The 18,589-nt window shown below is 48.9% G+C and overlaps 1 protein-coding gene across 1 annotated transcript in view; it reads left to right on the forward strand.

Annotated features, from left to right (window-relative positions):
• The first annotated feature begins 8,548 nt into the window (after nt 1–8,548).
• Nucleotides 8,549–18,589, forward strand: part of CACNG3 (calcium voltage-gated channel auxiliary subunit gamma 3) — a 101,340-nt gene continuing 91,299 nt past the window's right edge. Inside the window, exon 1 of the mRNA XM_004604115.3 lies at nt 8,549–9,215. Within this exon, the coding sequence (XP_004604172.1) occupies nt 9,005–9,215 (211 nt within the window). The 5' untranslated portion in view covers nt 8,549–9,004. The remainder of the gene's footprint in view (nt 9,216–18,589) is intronic.

Here is an 18,589-nt window from a genome sequence, read left to right on the forward strand (position 1 = left end):
TGGGGCAGGGAACCTGGTGGCTGGCTACCTGCTTCACCATCACAGGTGTCAAGGTGTATTGACAGGTGGTAGATGTCAAGCTCAGGAATGAGTTCTTTAGCCCTCTAAGTGCCCCCGAGACTTTGAGTGTTTTTCTCTCGGAGGGTCTATGGTCAAAGAACTCACTTATACTTATCAAGCACAAAGCCCCCTGCACACTAACCTCGCACAGTCCACTCTGGCTGTTTTAACCATCCTCCCTTCTCTCAAGCTCATCATGCCCCCGGCTCTGAACACGGTCACACCCAATTGCCTGGAACACAATTATCCTCCTCTGCACATCACTGTTCATCCCTGAGCGTTCCATTGAAAGGAAATACCTCTGTTTCTTTTCCTTAGATTATTCTCAATCTCCCCATTGTCCCTGACCTGCAGTTACCCTGATCCCAGAGGACCTCTTGTTACCTTTGGGAGAACCCCCTAAGGCAAGGATTCCCAGGCACCTACCTTGAAGAAATGCCGCTCTTTTGGGGGAGGGGATTCTTTACCAAAGAGGATGAGAAGCAGATGAGGGAAAGATAGTGATGCTCTGAGAGTTCCTGGGGAGTAGCCTTGAGCATGACCAGAGAACCTTCTGGAAACCAAACGTGTTTAGAAACATCACAGAATTTCGGGATGGAACCCAGCAAGCTGTCAGTTAAGCAGTGGTTTATGCTTGATGCTCCATCCATGAGGAAAGAGGACAAGTCAAACAAGGACGTGTCCTCGCATGGAGTCTGATCTTGGCCTTGTCCAATCCTAGCCTTAGCCTGTTCTGTTATGGAAACTGCATCACAAACTTGTTCCTGGGAACTCAGGGTAGCCCGGGGGCGGGGGGGCGGGGGGAGGGCGGGTAGGGATGGGCATGTAAAATGCACCAATCAGGTAAAGGGAATTTGGACTTCTTGAGGCTCCAACAACTTTTACTGAAATTGTTCAATTGCCTTATTATCTTGGTCCTCTCCTCTAGACAGATTGCAAGTAATCAGGAACATCGAGGGCCAGAGAGATACTAGGGAGTAAGGCACTCCCCTTGCGTGTACCACTAACCCTTGTCTGAATCCCCAGCACCCCACATGGTCTTTCTCCACAAATCACATCATAGGAAACACAAGAGATTTTTATTTAAACAAATACTGAAGGAGTATCTCCTGGGCCCTGGGCTCCGATTAAGGGTCTTATATTTTAGAGAGAAACAAGACAAAATACCCAGCCTCGTGGAATCCCTTTGCTCCAGTTGGGAAATGACAATAAACTCGAATGTCACAAGCAGACGTGTATCTCCACATGCAGATAGCGTCGGACACTGACAGCATCAGGGGGACAAGAACAAAAGCAGAGTGAGAAAAGACAGAAAAAAGTCTGGAGAGTCTTATTTTATTTTTTTGTCCTTTTAATGTAGTACTGCTATTTATTTGGCCATTGATTAAGCTGATTGAATTGAGCATGGACTCCACATTACCTTTTTTTCTTTATTCGGGATGTTAATTTAATTTAATTTTTTTAAATCACCGTGAGATGCAGTTACAAAGCTTTCCTGTTGGAGTTTCAACCATACAATGATCGATCACCCAACCACCCTCCACCAGTGTACGTTTTTCACCACCAATGTCCTCGGTATCCCCCCCATCCCACCCCTTTCTCTGCCTCTATGGCAGACAATCTCCCCGATACTCTTTTTCGTATTGGTTGTTATGATTCCAGAACCCCGTGAGAAGTGCAGACACGCGGGTTCAGTGACGGCAAACTCCAGGCCTCGGCGGAGAGTCTTATTTTAGACAGAGCAACTCAAGGAGCCTCTGAGAAGGTGACATTCGTGCTGAGATGTGAGTGAAGTGAAGCCTTAAACTCTGAGAACATCTGGCGACAGCCCCTTTCATGTAAATTCAGAACTCTTGAAGAGAAGGGCTTTCAGAAGAAGGGGACTACAGGAAAGAACATTCCAGGCACAGGGACTAGACGGATGAATCATAGGCAACACCTGGCATTTCTGTACTGATAAAGCGGGTGGGGGTGGGGAGAGATAGACAGGTGGCTGGTGGCTCACTGTTTTCATTTATTTGGTAGTTGACTTTAAACATTTATTCAAGTATACATGCACGAGATTTAAAAAAAAAAGTCAAATAAGAACAAATGGGCTGAAATGAAAATCAGCTGGTTTCACGCTCATCCTTCTCCCCAAAGGTACCACTGTTACTCATCCTGTCTTCACAGGGTCCCCTTCAGTCCCAGACGCAGCTGCTAGTTGAGGAGTTTGGGTCCTGCTGTCCGTCATCTTTGTCACTTTCCAAAACAGATTCCAACCTCCAGGTCTTCTTCCATTGACGCTGGCTAGGGTGACTTGGCAGTTCTCCTTAGGATACCGTCGTTGTGTCCTGGCCGTTCCCCCCCCTTCCCTCATCCAGCTTCCGCCCCTGTTGTAGACTGCAGGAGGAACACAACTGGCGAGGACTGAGTGTTATTCAGGAGAAGAGGTTTCCAGTTCTGACTAAGAGAGGCTCAGGAAAGAAAACAAATTTAAGTAATGTGAGGAGATGTAACAATATTCTGTTTCCAATGCTTTTGCTGTAGGTGGGATCTGAAAGGAAGTAAACAAATACTGAGAGCGTGTGGAAGTCTCTAGAGGGAAATGACAGGATAGTGAGGATGGTGCTATTCAGTGGATGCTGTTCTGGTTGGCGCCGTCTCTCTTTAACACCCGGTGGGAGGGTGGTGTTTTCACTTCCAAAGAAGTGAAGACACTGAACTATGGCCCTAGGAAAAAAAGAACAGATGGGGCTGGAGACAGAATCTAGTGAGGAAAGTGCTTGCCTGCCTGTGCCTGACTGTTAGGGTCCCGTGTCTGAAAGACCACACGAAGCAATAAGCTCTGCAGTAGAAGACTTGATTTGGCACAAATCAATCAAGTATGGAAATCAGAAAGCTGATCTCGGTCAGGGCCGTCCCCCCAGTAGGAGAGTGACCCCTCCCCTTGTTTCCAGGGTCTTTTTAATACTTTAAAAATGCAAGGGGCGGAGCTGGAACGATAGCACAGTGGGTAGGGTGTTTGCCTTGCACGTGGCTGACCCAGGTTCGATCCATTGTCTGCGGGCACCCCAAGTCCTGCCAGCTCTCTCCCCATCCATGATCTTGTTCCACTGCTGCACCCCTGGGCCAATGAGGAGGGAAGAAACATGAATCACAAGGACCTTCATAGTATTCTATCGAAATGGCACAGAAATTCCTCCTCCCAGGGTTGGAGTAATAGCACAGTGGGTAGGGCGTTTGCCTTGCACGCGGCCGACCTGGGTTCGATTCCAAGCATCCCATATGGTCCCCTGAGCACTGCCAGGGGTAGTTCCTGAGTGCAGAGCCAGGAGTGACCCCTGTGCATCGCCGGGTGTGACCCAAAAGGCAAAAAAAAAAAAAAGAAAGAAAGAAATTCTTCCTCCCTCCCCCCACTCTCCCAACCTGTCCCCAGGGCCAGGTTTCTCCTATAGGACCCTGATCCCATGACCGTGGTGAATGGAGTTTACAGTGGTACATGACAATATGGGCTGGAGCAATAGCACAGTGGGTAGGGCATTTGCCTTGCACTCGGCCAACCCAGGTTCAATTCCTCCGATCCTCTCGAAGAGCCCGGCAAGCTACCGAGAGCATCCTGCCCGCGTGGCAGAGCCTGGGAAGCTCCCCGTGGCGTATTCGATATGCCAAAAACAGTAACAACAAGTCTCACCATGGAGACGTTACTGGTGCCCGCTCGAGCAAATCGATGAGCAATGGAATGACAATGATGACAGAGATACAGTCATACATGACAATACAGACAACCCGATCAGTTTGTGTCCTGGAAATCCATAGTTGGTCCTAAAGCTGCTTGGGTTCATCCAGGTGAATATTTTGGATAGAAATGGGATTGAAAACTCAAAAGTGAGCTTCCAGGCTGAAGATGTGTTTCAATGGTCGCGCCCTTGAGTGAGACCTTGGGTTTGGTTCCCATTACCAGCTTGGGGGAAACCCTAGCACCACCCTTGAAAGTCTAAATGTAGTGAAGATAAAATAATTCTTTTCAATTAAAAATATAACTGGGGACCAGAGAGGCCGTGCAGGGTTAAGGAGCATGCCTTGCATGTCACCAACTCTGTTTCAATCCCTCGCATCTACACGGTCCCCTGAGCATCACTGAATACAGTCCCCCCAGGCACCACGGGGCTGGCCCAGATCATCCCCAGCACCACAAGACCCAGGGAAATAGCGCATCCCCTCACCCTTTTCTCTCTGAACTGCCACCTCATTAAGGGACAAGTGTGGGAAGGGGGTTCCCAGATCTACTGGGCAGCACTGCTTTGGAAACCTACCCCCAGCAAAAAAAAAAAAGAGAGAGAAAGAAAAAAAGAAAGAAAGAGAGAGAGGAAGAGAGAAAGAAAGAAAGAAAGAAAGGAAGGAAGGAAGGAAGGAAGGAAGGAAGGAAGGAAGGAAGGAAGGAAGGAAGGAAGAAAAGAAGAAAGAAAGAAAAGAAGCAGGAATGAGAAAAAGGGGTGGAAAAGGGGCTTGGTGACAGCTTTTATGCCCTGCTTTCAGCTCCCTGCTGAGGCCTGATTGCAATGTTGACTTAAAGTTCCCCCGAACTGCTCCCCTATACTCCTGTACCAAACCAGACATCTTAAACTAGCTCCAGTGAGTTCCTGGACCGAAAAAAAAAGTTTATATCTATTAATTTATTTATAAATAAATCAATAAATTCATATATAATTTTATAAATAAAATTATTTTATTGTTAATAAATATAATATTAAATATACATTATTTTATCACTAATAAAATAGTCCCTCACACATAGTGGGCTCCTAGGAAGCAGGGAGGGGGAGGGGTTACCGTGAGTGGGGGGGTGGAAGTCCTATTTTCTATTCTCCAAAGTGCTCTGTACAATGCCTTGTCCCTAGGACGCACCCCAGAAGCAGTGGGTATGCTGTCACAGCTCCTTACAAAGGGGCATGGCCACTTTCCTTTTTTTTTTCTTTCATGAGGATTAAATAATTTTTTTCTTTTTATAATTTTATTTTGACCAAGTCGTTTATAATATTTGATCACCTTTAATATTCGAACACCCATCCCACCACCACCAGGACACCGTCCCACCACCATACTTCCAATGCTTCCATCCCGAACTCCAAACCCTGCCCTCAAAAGCAGAACCGGAGTCATGCAATTTGTATTGCTTGTGATAAAACGATCCCCCAAAGTGCCTCTTAGAGGCAAGTGTGTGAAGATTCTGTATTTCACGCAGGCGGGACACGGCCCCTGGCAGGGGGCGCTGCCTCCCCCAGAGGCAAGATCACAGCTACTCCTACTCCTGCTGGCAGCGCGAGCCCCACGGAGTAGGGCGGGGAGGGGGGGGGGAGAAGGACTGAGTAAGAAGATCAAAGGTCAGGTTCAAGCCGGGGGGGGGGGGGGGGGGGAGGGCGCCTCTGTCTCCTGCCTCCTCGTCCTGGGACCTGGGAGGGTCCCGCTGGGGCAGAGAAAGACTCTGACTCAGCCCCGTGAGCCGAGAGTGCTCCCTGCTCGGGCTGGCGCCCGCGCCCCTCCGTGGCGACAGCGGGCAATTACAGCTAGGCTGAGCAGCCGCTGGCCACACCCCTGAGCGCACACCTACACATTGCACTGAATGAAAGGATGAGGTTCCCCCCTAGTAAGCGGGAGGCTGCGGCATCAGGAACTAGCTGACGGGCCCCCCTGCCTCTGCACGCCCACTCCGCTCAGGTGTTCCGGTTGCTGCAAGGGCAGGTTCCGACCTGCCCACACTCCCCCCGGCATCAGCTCCTCAGCCCTGCAACGCGTGATGATCTCGCCTCACCAAGCCAGAGAGTCATGCTGAAGCGCCGTTGTTCCGGTTACTCTGGTGCCATTAGGAAAAAGCATTCACAACCTGCCCCTCCCACCCCGGGGTCACCACTTTTTATCCAAACTCCCACCCTCTCTGGATACTTGCTTCGGTCCGCGGGAGCTTCTGGGCCCCACACATGCTCCCAGGGCTTGTGGTGTTGGAGCTGGAGGTCAGGACTTCCATTTGACCAGGGGTCTGAGAGAGACCAACCACACTTCCGTGCTCCTTACGGCTTTTTCCTGGGAGAAGAGGGTCGGGGCTGGAGAACATAAATCACAGCGCAGAGATAGCACAGCTGGTGAAGCACTTGCCTTGCACCTGGGCAGTCCCAGTTTTACTCTCAAGGACCCTCCAGGAGTAAGCCCTGGACACCACCAAGGGTGGCCCCCAACCAAAACATAAAATAAGAAGAAAAAGAAAAATGCAAGGCAGGAGATTTGATTGAAGAGCAAGTTTTTCTCCTAGAGAGAAAGAACTCACTTGGCACCTTGTAGAAAATCTTGCACCCTCTCTCCCGTGGGTCTCTCCTGGAGCAGGGCTAACCACGGTGCTGGCAGTAGGTCCTTATGGTTATCTGCTCCAGCTTGGCTATGTGGCCGATTTGCCATATTTCTGCTTCCTGCCTACAAATCAAGTGTTTATGAGTCACGACGCATGCTTATGCAATTAGATGTATCGAGATGTACCAACCTCCATTTTACCTATGTACAGGCCTGTCATGCCCACCTGCACACACACACACAGCTATGTGTTGGCAGCAAACACATCTCAATGGCCCACAACACTGCCTGTAGGTGCGGGCATATATTTACGTACCTATTTTACTGGTACAACAAACCCCCAGGCATTTTAAAGGCTTAACTAAATTAAGCACAGCAGAAGTAAACATTCAAACCCAATTACACTGGGACTATGCACCGAAACCTATGCAGGTGCAGGCAGGTATAGGGAACTCGAACGCCACATCTCAGACGCGGATGGAAACTAACGCCCCATCTCAACTGGGCTCAAAACGCTGATGCAAACGTAGCAGAGTCACAGAGAATTGGCGGATTGTAGTTGAGGAGTCATGGACTCATTGCTGATTCCCGGTCATCTGTATGGAAACCCAAGTAGCCGGAGACGGCACCAGGAGGCTGTGTGTTTGCCTGTTATGTTGTTGTACGATTCGCTCACAGTCAAACACAACACTCTTCAGTGATGAATTCATTCCAGGAAAGCAGCCCGGAACATTCTCAATTCCAAACACCCTCCTCCTCCTCCTCCTCCTCCTTTTCTTCCTCCTCTTCCTCCTCCAACGGGTCCCATCATGCCATAGGGGAAGTGATGAAAGCATTTGGTGAACTGTTCTTCATCAATCCAGCGGGTGCTTAAGTCTAGTGAGAAAAGGCTCGTAAAGGACCAATCCCTTGCAACAGTGGCGCTTCCTGAAGGAGTCACGCTAGTTTCCAGTATGACATTTGTTGCCGGGTCTCAGGAAAGCATCTCTCCCTTCCCTGGCCTAAGACATGTTATCAAATGAACACACCAGGAAACTTTGGAAAGAATCCCATTTTCCGTGATTCCCTGGCCTTGAATCACCCCCTCCTCAAAGGCAGGGACATCACATATAAAAGAGGTCCACCCAGAGCCCCCATCCCCTCCTGGCTCGCTCCAAATCCCTGATGCGTGAGCGAAGTTGTGTGTGCTGAGCTCCTCGGGTCCTTTAGGAATACGTGACCCTCTGTGTCTGCACAGTCCTACCTGTGTCAACCGGTGCTCCGGAGAAAGGAAGATGGGCAAATTGGATAGTCTCGCGGGGGGGGGGAGGGGACTGACATGAAGACGGCCCCTTCAACAGATGTGCCTGGTGTCAGGGTCTTAGCCCACCCAAGTGAGCCGTGGAGCTACGGAGTCAGCGCCTGGGGTGGCCGGCCCCTTTAAGAAGACTGAATCTTCCCCCAGTGGGTCCGGAGGCGCCCGCAGGAGGAAAAAAAAAGAGAAGAAAAAAAAAGACAAACTTGCCTGGCTCGCCGGGGCGGGGAGCGTCGCGGCGCTGGTGGGAGCGAGAGCGCGCCTGAGTGCGCTGCGGCCGCCTCTCCCCCCTACCCCCTGTCCTTTAACCCTTCCCGCGGCGCGGGAGCGGCTGGAGCTGCAGCACCCGGGCGCGGGGGGCGCCCACGACCCCGGGGCTCCCCAAACTTTGCGCGGAGCGTGGGCCTGATAGGGCAGTGGCCGTTGGCAAGGAGCGCGGGGCGCAGCTCCTCCGCCGCCGGCCGCCGCGGGCCCCCCCAGTCCTACAGCCAGACGGGCGGCGGCGGCGAGGGGCGCTGTCCACTTCAGCACCACGGCCGTCCCGCAGCATCCGCACCCCCGGCCCCGGCCGCACCGACAGCGGCAGCAGCAGCGGCGGCGGCGCGGGCAGCAGCCCGGGCGTGGGGCGGGGAGGCGGCGCCCGGCGGGAGCTGTCCCTTCAGCACCGCAGCCCCGGGCCCGGTGGAGCCCCCGCCCCAGGACGCTGCCTTTTCTCCAGTTTGAGCGGGGGTGTGGGGAGCAGGCGGAGAGCTTTCCTGGGAGGCTGGGGAAGCAGCGAACACTCTTCTCAGCCACTCGCCTCCCAGCAGTGCTATTTTTTACCATCCGCCCTCACCCCCAGCACACGCGCTGGCGCGCGCGCGCGCGCACACACATACACCCAGAGAGAGAGAGAGAGAGAGAGAGAGAGAGAGAGAGAGAGAGAGAGAGAGAGAGAGAGCTCTGAATTTCTTTGCCTCGAGTCTCCCGGGGCTGTGAGGAGCCAGCAGCTCCAGGCTCCCGGAGCCATGCCCTGCACGGACTCCCCTTCTGACCAAGCTCCCGAGGAATGAAAGGAACCCAGGAACCCCCAGAAGGCAGCAGTGATGTGGACCAACCCCCTGGAGCCGGCACCCTTCCGAGGGCCCTAGGCGACTCGGGGACCTGGAGAGAGATCCAGACAGGAAAGCCCAGCCGTCCCCAGCTCCCCCGTGGATGCCGCGGACAAAAGAAGACCCGCTTTGGGGCAAGAGCTATCCTAGGTCACACCGCCGCCGCAGAGTGATTTTCCCCCTCTGGCATTGAACCTCCCCCCTCCACCCCCATCCATCCAGAGTACCATGAAGAACTATGAGGATGTGTGACAGAGGTATCCAGATGTTGATCACCACCGTGGGAGCCTTTGCAGCGTTTAGTTTAATGACTATCGCAGTGGGCACGGACTACTGGTTATATTCCAGAGGTGTGTGCAGGACTAAATCTACAAGTGATAATGAGACCAGCAGGAAGAATGAAGAAGTAATGACCCACTCCGGGCTGTGGAGGACCTGCTGCCTAGAAGGTATTTGCAGATTCCTCTCCCTTTCCCCCAGATAATCCCGTTTCTGTGCTTTGGCTCTGCCGGTGGGTGTTTGGGAAAGAGGGGGGTGGGGGGGGGAAGAGGAACGGTTCTGATTAACGCCGAGAATGCGCAGGTGTCCAGACCATTGCCGGCAAGACTGACGCTGTGTGGGATGAAGGGGTTGGGTTCTGTTGATTGTTTGGGGGAACAAGCTTCAGGAGGTGACATCTCCTGGTACTCTGGGAAGCTTTCTGCAGCTGAGACAAGTCTTTGAATCAGAACCCCAGAGGATTGTTGGGGACTGCTTGGGTCTCAGGCTTGAAATGGGGTCTTTGGCTCAGCTAAAACTGTGCACCAAGGCAGGGGATGTGGATAGAGAGAGAAGACCCTGACCTCACCCAGCACATCCTGAGCTGTTTTGTTATTTCCTGACATAATCTCGTCAACATCTTCTGAGTGTGATCTAACTGGATATTTTCATAACCTGCTAATACCATCCAGTTACAGGTTAACACATAAGACCCATGCATGCGCACATTTTTAAAGAAAACTTCATTAATGTCCATTTCCCTATTTTGAATCAAAACTGAAATGGGATCTTGATGTGTTGCTGCCCACCTTACTTCATTCCTAAATCATCCCTCCGAATCCAACAGAGAGATTTCCGTGACATTTACTGGAGTTTGAGTCTCCAAGACATGCAGCTTCTTGGTTCTATTTTGTTTTCAAATTGAGGCATTGATCTGAATTCTAATGCAGAAGTCAGACCAATTTTAGAATGGAAAAACTCGGAGGTAGCCTGTCTCGCTGTTAAACTTGCTTTTACTACACCGGGAGTCACTCTCTGCATCACTGGACAATGCCTGGGTGTCAGTCAATGGGAGTAAACAGGAAAAGGGAGAAGAAAAGCAAAGATCTTGGAAGTCTGACTGCCTGAGGGAAGGCCTTAGATTTGAGGGTCATAGAGGGGCTTGACTTGGGCTTCTGAGGAAACATGAAGCTTGCTCCAAGGCTCAGCAAGGAAATCTAGATTTCCTATGTACTCGCCATCCCTGCTTGCCATTGGTTCTCCATGCCTGCATTCCCACTGACTGGCATTTGCCAGGGCTTCTGGAGAACTTGCATTTCTGTAAGTCACTTAGGAAATCATGCTATGACATCACTTGTTAGTGTAATATTGCATCATTCCCTGGCCTTCGTCCCATGTCCTGACACCCCCAAAGAAACATTCTCCTGAGTGTAACACTACTATATTTGATCCCGTTCTCAAGGCAAATTTGCAACTGGTGGGAATCTCAGGTGAGGAAGGATTCCCTGAGATGCCACAATTATCAGGGTATTCGAAGTCAAAAGACCTGGGTTGTGCTGTAAACTGTGTGACCTTGGCTAAGATGTCTGCCCATTCCAACCCTCATTTCCCAGCTCATTAATCTGGGAAATGGTTCTTTTAGAATAAGTGGTTAAGAATGAGTGTTACCAGAATTCTCTTATTGATCCAGTGGACTGATGGAAAATCTGGAATAAAACTTTCCTACACATTGACCAGAAAGCAAATGCTTGTAATTGTGGTGAAATTACTTGCCTGAGGGAAATACCACAATTCCCTTTCCCTGTGTTGACAAGAAATTGAGTTAGAGTTTTTAAGGCTGGGATTTGGCAGGTGTTTGGATGTCTGCATGCTTCGAAGGATGGTTTAAAAATCTATAAGGTCCCTAACCCAAGTCTAACAACCATGTTTCAGTTAGGTCCAATTCTTCCTATAACTAAACCTTGGCATGCCCAGTTAAACACCAATTTTGGCTCTCTCCTCTTAAAGTCCCAATTTCCTGAACACAGAGAATTTCTCGACTGATGGTTTCTCTTCTCCCCAACAACATGTCCTTCCTACACCTACAGTTTGTACAAGGAATTGTTACCCCACCCAGGCATTCTGTGGGCTTGGTGAGAGGAGTGAGAATTTTAATCAAGAAGGAATAGGGTGCATCTTAGAGATATTCTTGTTTGGCTTAGTTCTTTTGAGAAAATGTATTCCATCATCATTTTTTAAAATATTTTAGAAGCATGGAATGTAGGGAGGTGTGCAAACTTTTATGAATCACAATGAATTCTTAGTTCTGTATGCAGCCATATGCCCAGCACTTAGAGGGACATGGCTGTAATATGAGCTAAGAGTCTTCTTCATATACTTGATGCATGCATCAAGTGCTCAAGACATTTGCAGGTGCCTCTGGTGATGGTCTGGAGAAAACCTATGTGGTAGGGAGCTCTATCCTCTGGAACAGAGCCAGGCGACTGTCTCTTGATTGTCTCAAAGGGTCAGCGTCCTCTTTGTCCTGGTTCAAGACTCACAGGTAATTTGTGTATCTCCCTTTGCCAGCTCCCAAATTTAAAGCATCAAGTCAACCATACTTTTCTAAGAGTCACAAGGGAATATTTTATCCCAAAGAAGAAGGCATTTGGGAGACTAAGGATATGACAGTTGCTTGTAAAATTCCAAAGGATTGTCACATGGAAGAGGGATTTGAGATGTGCTGGGTGGCTTGGAGGGGAGATAAGTAGGAGCTAGAGGAGGAAAAAAAGGTTTCACATATGTATGTAAAATTCTGGGTAGTATTAACATATAATCTATACTATCCAAGGTAGATGGGGAAGTTTGGGAAAGTTCTGAGTCTCCTCTCAGCCAAGATATTAAAAACTAAGAAAACACTATCTTCTATTTCCAAGTGATGTAACTAGTCGCCAGAATCTCATGAGGAGCTTTGCAAAGTAGATGTTCTAAAGAGAGGGAGAAGGCCCAAGGGGCTGGGGCACAGATCTGGAATGTGGGAGCTCAGGTTTGATCCCCTGTACTGCAGGCTCCCCTCAGCACTGTCGGGGATGATTCCCCTCTAAAAGTAGATGAGCAGATCCCACAACTGAATTCTATGCCTCCTCAAGTCTGCAGTGGATCACTGGGATCTGAATTTTCCAGCAGCCCTACAAGCAATTCTGAAGCAAAAGCCTCCGTGCCTAATTTCATGCCTAATCTATATTGAGTCTCTCCAAGAGGGCTGGGAGTGATTACGTGTGTTAAGAAGGATCCCATCCCTCAAGTGAGAGCATGGATATTTCCAGTTTTCATTTCAATAGCTCGCCAGAATGTCATTTATATTTAGCACTTCTGAGGGCTAGGACTGGTTTGAATTTTGAAAAACATCAACTTCTCCCATATTCCCCAGAAGTTCAATTCTGATCACTCTCATTTTACAGATGAGGAAGCTGAGGTTTGGGGACATTATATAACATGGCCAAGGTCACAGAGCTCAAACTCGGAGCTACTCCCTCACCTAACCCAGGCTGCTTCCCAGAGCGTTTGCTGGAGAACATTGATTCATGCTCCAGTAAACAGGTTGCTACCAGGACAGACATTAGCCGGTGACAACGTCCAGACACATGGATTTTTCCATGCAGAGAGGCTCAGCTCCCAGCCTCTCCTCGTGCCTGAGCATTGTCTGCAGGGGTGCCAGAGCCACCAGACAGACACGAACTCCCAGGCAGCAAAGGACACGCTTTGAATGAAAAAACAATCGACCTATGTAGAGACACCCACACTGCGAAACCAGAACGCGGGCCTGACTCATTCTGTGAGAGCGTGTGAGGCAGTCACAAAGGCGTGCCCAACCTGCCGCGTGTTTTCAATGGCAGCATGTGAATTTGAATGAGCCCCGGTTCAATATGTGACGCTCTCATTAAGGAAACCTCAAGAGGGCCGAAGAGCCCCTCCAACAGATGCAGCCAAGGAGTGGAAGGACGACGGGCCTGAGAAACAAAGCACCTTGGCTGTCCATCACATCTCTTGACACTGACAGTGATGAGAAGGGTGTTTGCTGTTTGCTGCCTCTGCCTCTCGGCTTACCTGACCCTAAAAAATGAGAGCTTCAGGAAATGAGGGAGGAGCGGATCCAACCGTCCCCATAGACCAGGCAGACGGCACAGGGTGGGAAGGCAGAATGTCTGTAGCTCTCTTTGTTCCATTCTGCAGGAGGCTGTGGTGGGTAGCTTTGCAGGAGAGCAGAGGGTGGTGCTCATGTGGGGACAGTAGGGAATTGTGGCGTCTGTGGCAAGCTGGAGTGTACAAGTCCTATCTAGGGACCACAGCTACCTGGCTTGTGCTCTTTGACCCTGAGAGTGATATCCCTCCAATTTTAAAGCCAGACATAAAATGCCTTGTGGGCAACTTAGCTTTTTTCGAAGCACAGTGCCACAGTGGAATACTATGCAGCTATGATGAAAGAGTAAGGCTTGCAGTTTTGCTGCAACTTGAATGGAATTGGCAGATGTTGTGTTAAGTGAAATGAGTCTGAGGGAGGACAAAGATCAGATGAGCTCACCATCTGTGTCCCACAGAGAAACAAAACAACGGACAGGCAGTCTCAAATGATGACAAAGTCTTGGATGACAAAACCAAGGCTCCTGAGCAGAGGGAAATGGTGAGAAAAAGGAGAACTAGAAAGAGCCTGAGGCCAATGGTGGGGAATCTTGGACATCTGGGTGGTGGTGAGGTGCAGTAACTGTAATCAAAACTATGTATGTAGGGGCTGGAGCGATAGCACAGCAGGTAGGGTGTTTGCCTTGCATGCAGCCCACCCGGGTTGGATTCCCAGCATCCCATATGGTCCCCCAAGCACCACCAGGAGTAATTCCTGAGTGCAGAGCCAGCAGTAACCCTTGTGCATCACTGGGTGTGACCCAAAGAGAAAAAAAACAACAACTATGTATGTCAACACTGTTGCAAACATGTTACAATATAATTTTTTTAAAAAATACCAACTAAATCAAATTAATTTTATAACTAAATCTGACTCATGGCTACTAGGGTTGTTTTTTTTGAGGGGAGGTCACCTTCCTGGTGATGCTCAGGGCCTACTCCTGGATCTGTGCTCAGGAATTACTCCTGGTGGTGCTCAGAGGACCATATAGGATGTCAGGGATCGAACCAAGGTTAGCTGCATGCAAGGCAAGCACCCTCCCTGCTGTACTATCTTTCTGGTCCCCTGGTTGTCAGTTTGAGCCCTAGAAGTTCTCTTAAGAGCCATTTTTATCAAAATGCCTGACATTTTCATTTTTCATTCCTGATGTCTTCTCTTTTGTCAATAATCCTGTCCCCCACCCCATTAATTTTCATAAAATGCCTACTAAGAAAAGAAAGCCCACTTAGGATTTTAGGACAGGGAACTTCAAATTTTGAAGAAGAGATTTAATCAACTGCTATTTCTGCTGCGGATGGATCTGGGTGACATCAAACATCTGGCTGAAACCGAGAAAAAATGATTCAGTCATTAGAAGTTCCCCCATATTTCCAAATCTCCAGATGGTTGACTTTTTCAGCCAGATGGGGTTCCAGCTTTATTTATGTGTTCAAAAGCCTTCGGGGAAGTTGTGTAGATGTGGATGAGGCCAGGGGAGAGAAGGACATAACATTTGTGGAGCATTTCCTAAGCGCCAGGCCCATGCAAGGCGCTTTCCGATGTCCTTTCGCTCCTCCTGCAGGAGAACAGAAATTTGAGAAAACCAGGCACTCTTGTCTGTTTGCGGCTTTGCTGGATCCACGCCGACCCGTCGCTTTCTCCCTCCAGTCCTACGTCTCAGGCTGCGTGTTCTACACACGGTGCAGAGAGCTCTGCCCTCCCCACCCCTCCATGTGACATTCTCTGTCTTCCCTCTTGGCCCGCTGCCTTCTTGCCTTCGAGCCCAAGTGGCAGAGAGAAGGAGTGGGCTGGTGTCTCGGGCACAGTGTGGAGACAGATCAAGACTGGGGAGGAGGCAGAGGCTGAGGCGTCAGCCTAACGTTCGGTTAGAACATGTCTCTCTCTCCAGGCTGACTCTTAATAGTTTGAAATGTGCCCTCCCTGTCAGGGGACCAGCATCAGTACAGTGGGTCGGGTGCTTGCCTTGCGTGCGCTCAACCTGGGTTCAATCCCTGGCACTCCAAATAGCCCCGAGCCCACCAGGAGTGATCCCAACAGTATGCCCTTATGAGCACTGCTGGGTATCGCCCCAAACAAAATAGAACAGTGAAATATTTCCCTACCTGTTGGCAAAGAGCACCTGGCCCGAGTCCCACACATACATCCTTCCTTGACTCCAACCATCTAGCCCTTCCTGGAACCTTCCAGACCTCCATTAGATCCCTTAAAGAAAGGATTAAGACCAAGCCTGCAGGAGCCCCTCCATGACCCACTCCAGCCCCAGGAAGGATCTATTCTGATCGCCTGCTCCCTGGTCCTACTGGTGTTAAATATTTTCATCTTACTCCCTCTTGTATTGTTATTGGTGAGTAGAGTCTACATCTCTTCTTGCTACCTCAAACCCAACCCTCTACCTGCTAGCTCCAGAATCTTCCCCCATGGAAGCAGATGGCTTGGAAAGATGGCTGGTTTTGCTCCATCCTCCTGAATTTTTATCTTCTGCATTACAAAAAAGTCCTTACAAGGTGGCTGACCTTGGCTTCATAGGGACCAGTGTGTGTCCAGAAAAAAAGCAATATAAGAAACTGGGCAAAAATATGGCTGTGTCCTTTAGATGTTCTCCTAGAACAAAGTCTACTAAGTGGCCCACGGGGTCATTCAATTCCTTGTGGGGGATACAACTTTGTTTGGCCAAGCTTTTATTATAGATGCAGGTCCAGTTGTACAGTTGGATGTTTACTTGTAGAAAACTTGGGAAGATGCCCATAAATTTCTTGTTCAGTAGAGGTGCAAATGATTTTTTTGCTCATTAGAGGAGATAACCCCAAATGTTGTGGATTTATGGCAGGTCCTCTGGGACATTAATCAGTTTTATATCTAACCTCACCGTCTCATTTCAGAATTGTTTTCACTGAACAACAACAACAACAATAAAAGCCAAACCAGCAGCAGCTTCCTCCTTGGAACTAGCTTTGTCATTCTGCTCATTTCCTTGTTGAGGAGTTGAATCGAACTTGTTTTCCACAACTGGAAAAATTAGACTTTGACAGGTAGAAATCTCTCCCCCCACCTCCCTTCCCACCTTCTGCCTCCTTTGCAAACACCGAGGTTAAAAAAGACAAGCCTGCAAAATGCTGCAGTTGTTTTCTTCCCTTGTCTCCATCTAAACCCACCTTTTAATATATAGGAGCAACGGGGCCTTTGATCTCTGCCGAGAGACCACAGAGAACACGAGGGAGCCAGAGCCAAGGAGATCTGGGTTCTTACTGCACCGACACTGACTGAGGGACTCTGAAGGCCACTTTAATCCCCAGCATGAGATCCTTCATCTGTGAGACAGAGAGAACAGATATAGCAGGTGTTTTTAGCTGTTTCTGTTTTAGTTCTTGGGCTTGTTTCTTCATTCCTTCACATGTCTGAACACCATATTAGCCTTGAGTTCTAGGTTCATTCCCTTGAGGCAGTATCCACGTGATAAGATGCCTAATGGATCTCTCATGGACTCCTTACCTTCTCCCTTCCCAGTACTTTCAGCTCCTCTGTGAGTTCCGTGTGCCTCCACGAAGGATCACATATAAATGTTGAGTGGATCTGCCAACAGAAAGACTCCTTCTCAGCCCGAGCTTGGCTGCCTCCTTAGCACCACTGTGCCGCTGACTTCAGGGGGGAGTTGTGGGAGAAATACAGAGCCTAGAGAGAAGATGACAATGAGGACCCCTGTGCGCGTGGCGGTCGTTCTTTGAAATTGGAATCTAGTTCAGAACAGGAATCTAGTTGGGATGGAAATCAAGTTTGGGACTGGAATCTAGTGTGGGATGAGAATCTAGTTTTGAGATGGGAATCTAGTTTGGAATGAGAATTTAGTTTGGGATAAGAATCTAGTTATGGGGGCCAGAGTGATAGTACAGAGATTAGGGCATTCGCCTTGTACATAGCAGACTGGGGTTCAGTCCCCTACATCCACTAAGAACCACCAGGAGTAATTCCTGAGGGTAGAGCCAGGAATAACCCCTGAGAATTACCGGTATGACCCAAAAAGCAAAAAAAAAAAACTAGTTTGGGATGGGAATCTAGTTTGGGATGGGAATCTAATTTAAGATGGAATCTAATTTGGGATGGAATCTAGTTTGGGATGGGGATCTTGTTTGGAATCTAGTTTGGGTAAGAATCTAGTTTGGGTTTCCTATACGAACACTTTTCTGTAAGCATGTTTAGCAGTTCTTCATAAGAGACAATACAAAATATATTCTTACAGTTTGCTTTGGGACAGGGATTGGGGTTTGGGATGGGAACATTCCAAATTTAGTGGTGGGAAGGTGTCATGGTGGTGGGATTGGTGTTTGGATATTAAATGTAATCAAATATTGTGGACTAACTTATAAAATAAAAAAATGTAAAGAATCTAGTTTGGGAAGGGGGGTCTCGTTTGGAATGGGGATCTTTTATGGGCTGAGTGCATCTGGTGAGGGACACCTACCACTTTCCTACCCAAGAAACAGCTCTTCAGGCAAGACGCTGACCAGGCAACCTGGTATGAGGGAGAGGTGACTCTGCCCAGGACTGTCAGGTACGAAGTCAGCGCATTCTCTCCTCCCAGAACGTACCCAGTGCTCCAAAACTGAGTCTATCCAAAGAGAAGAGAGTCTTGAAAAAAACCCTAAACTATGAACTGGTCACTTACAGATCAGTTTTAGCACCCTTGCCACAGCTCACTCAAGAGGCACACAGACATCTATAATAACATTGTCTTTCTTAAAAGTACCCTTTGTTTTTCCAAGAGTCTTAGGTGGCTTTTTTTTTTCTATCACCATTCGCCTTTATGGCAGCTTCTTGGTCTGATCATATATTCCTTTGGGTCCTCTTTTCTGTAATTTTCTGCAAAACCTGTGCTAGTTATTTGCCCAGGTAGTCCCGGATCTCTTCTCAGATACGAAGAGATGGAGAGAAAAATCAGTGAGCTCATCCCCCTCGCTGATGGTCCCCAGGAAAAGGTGATCCCTGATCAGGTCACCTGGGAATGATACTGTCAGGGACTGGTGAGCAAAGCTAGCTTGAGAAATCAGTGCTCATGTGGAAACGGAAATAAAGGAGGCTAGAGAGAATGACGATGGGGGAGGGAGAGGTGGGAGTCTTGAGGCATTCCTTCCTACAGTCCCATAAATGAAGACTGTTGCTCATGGGACTTTCAGAAAAACAGTGTGGGAATGGGCACTTTAATAGAAGGAACCTCCTTCTCCAAACACGTAAGAATCACTTTACAAATGCTCAGGGCAGAGGTGAAACTGGAAAGGCCTTTGGCATCATCCAAGTCCAGCTGGTAACTGAAGACAGGAAAACACACAAGAAATGCCATAGAAAGCCCAATAAATACAAAAAGGGAAAGGACAGAACCCTAGGAAGTAGGTTCTTATAGAGGAAGGAGTGCAC

This window comes from Sorex araneus, chromosome 4 (genome assembly GCF_027595985.1).
Source record: "Sorex araneus isolate mSorAra2 chromosome 4, mSorAra2.pri, whole genome shotgun sequence".
Classification (NCBI taxonomy): Eukaryota; Metazoa; Chordata; class Mammalia; order Eulipotyphla; family Soricidae; genus Sorex; species Sorex araneus.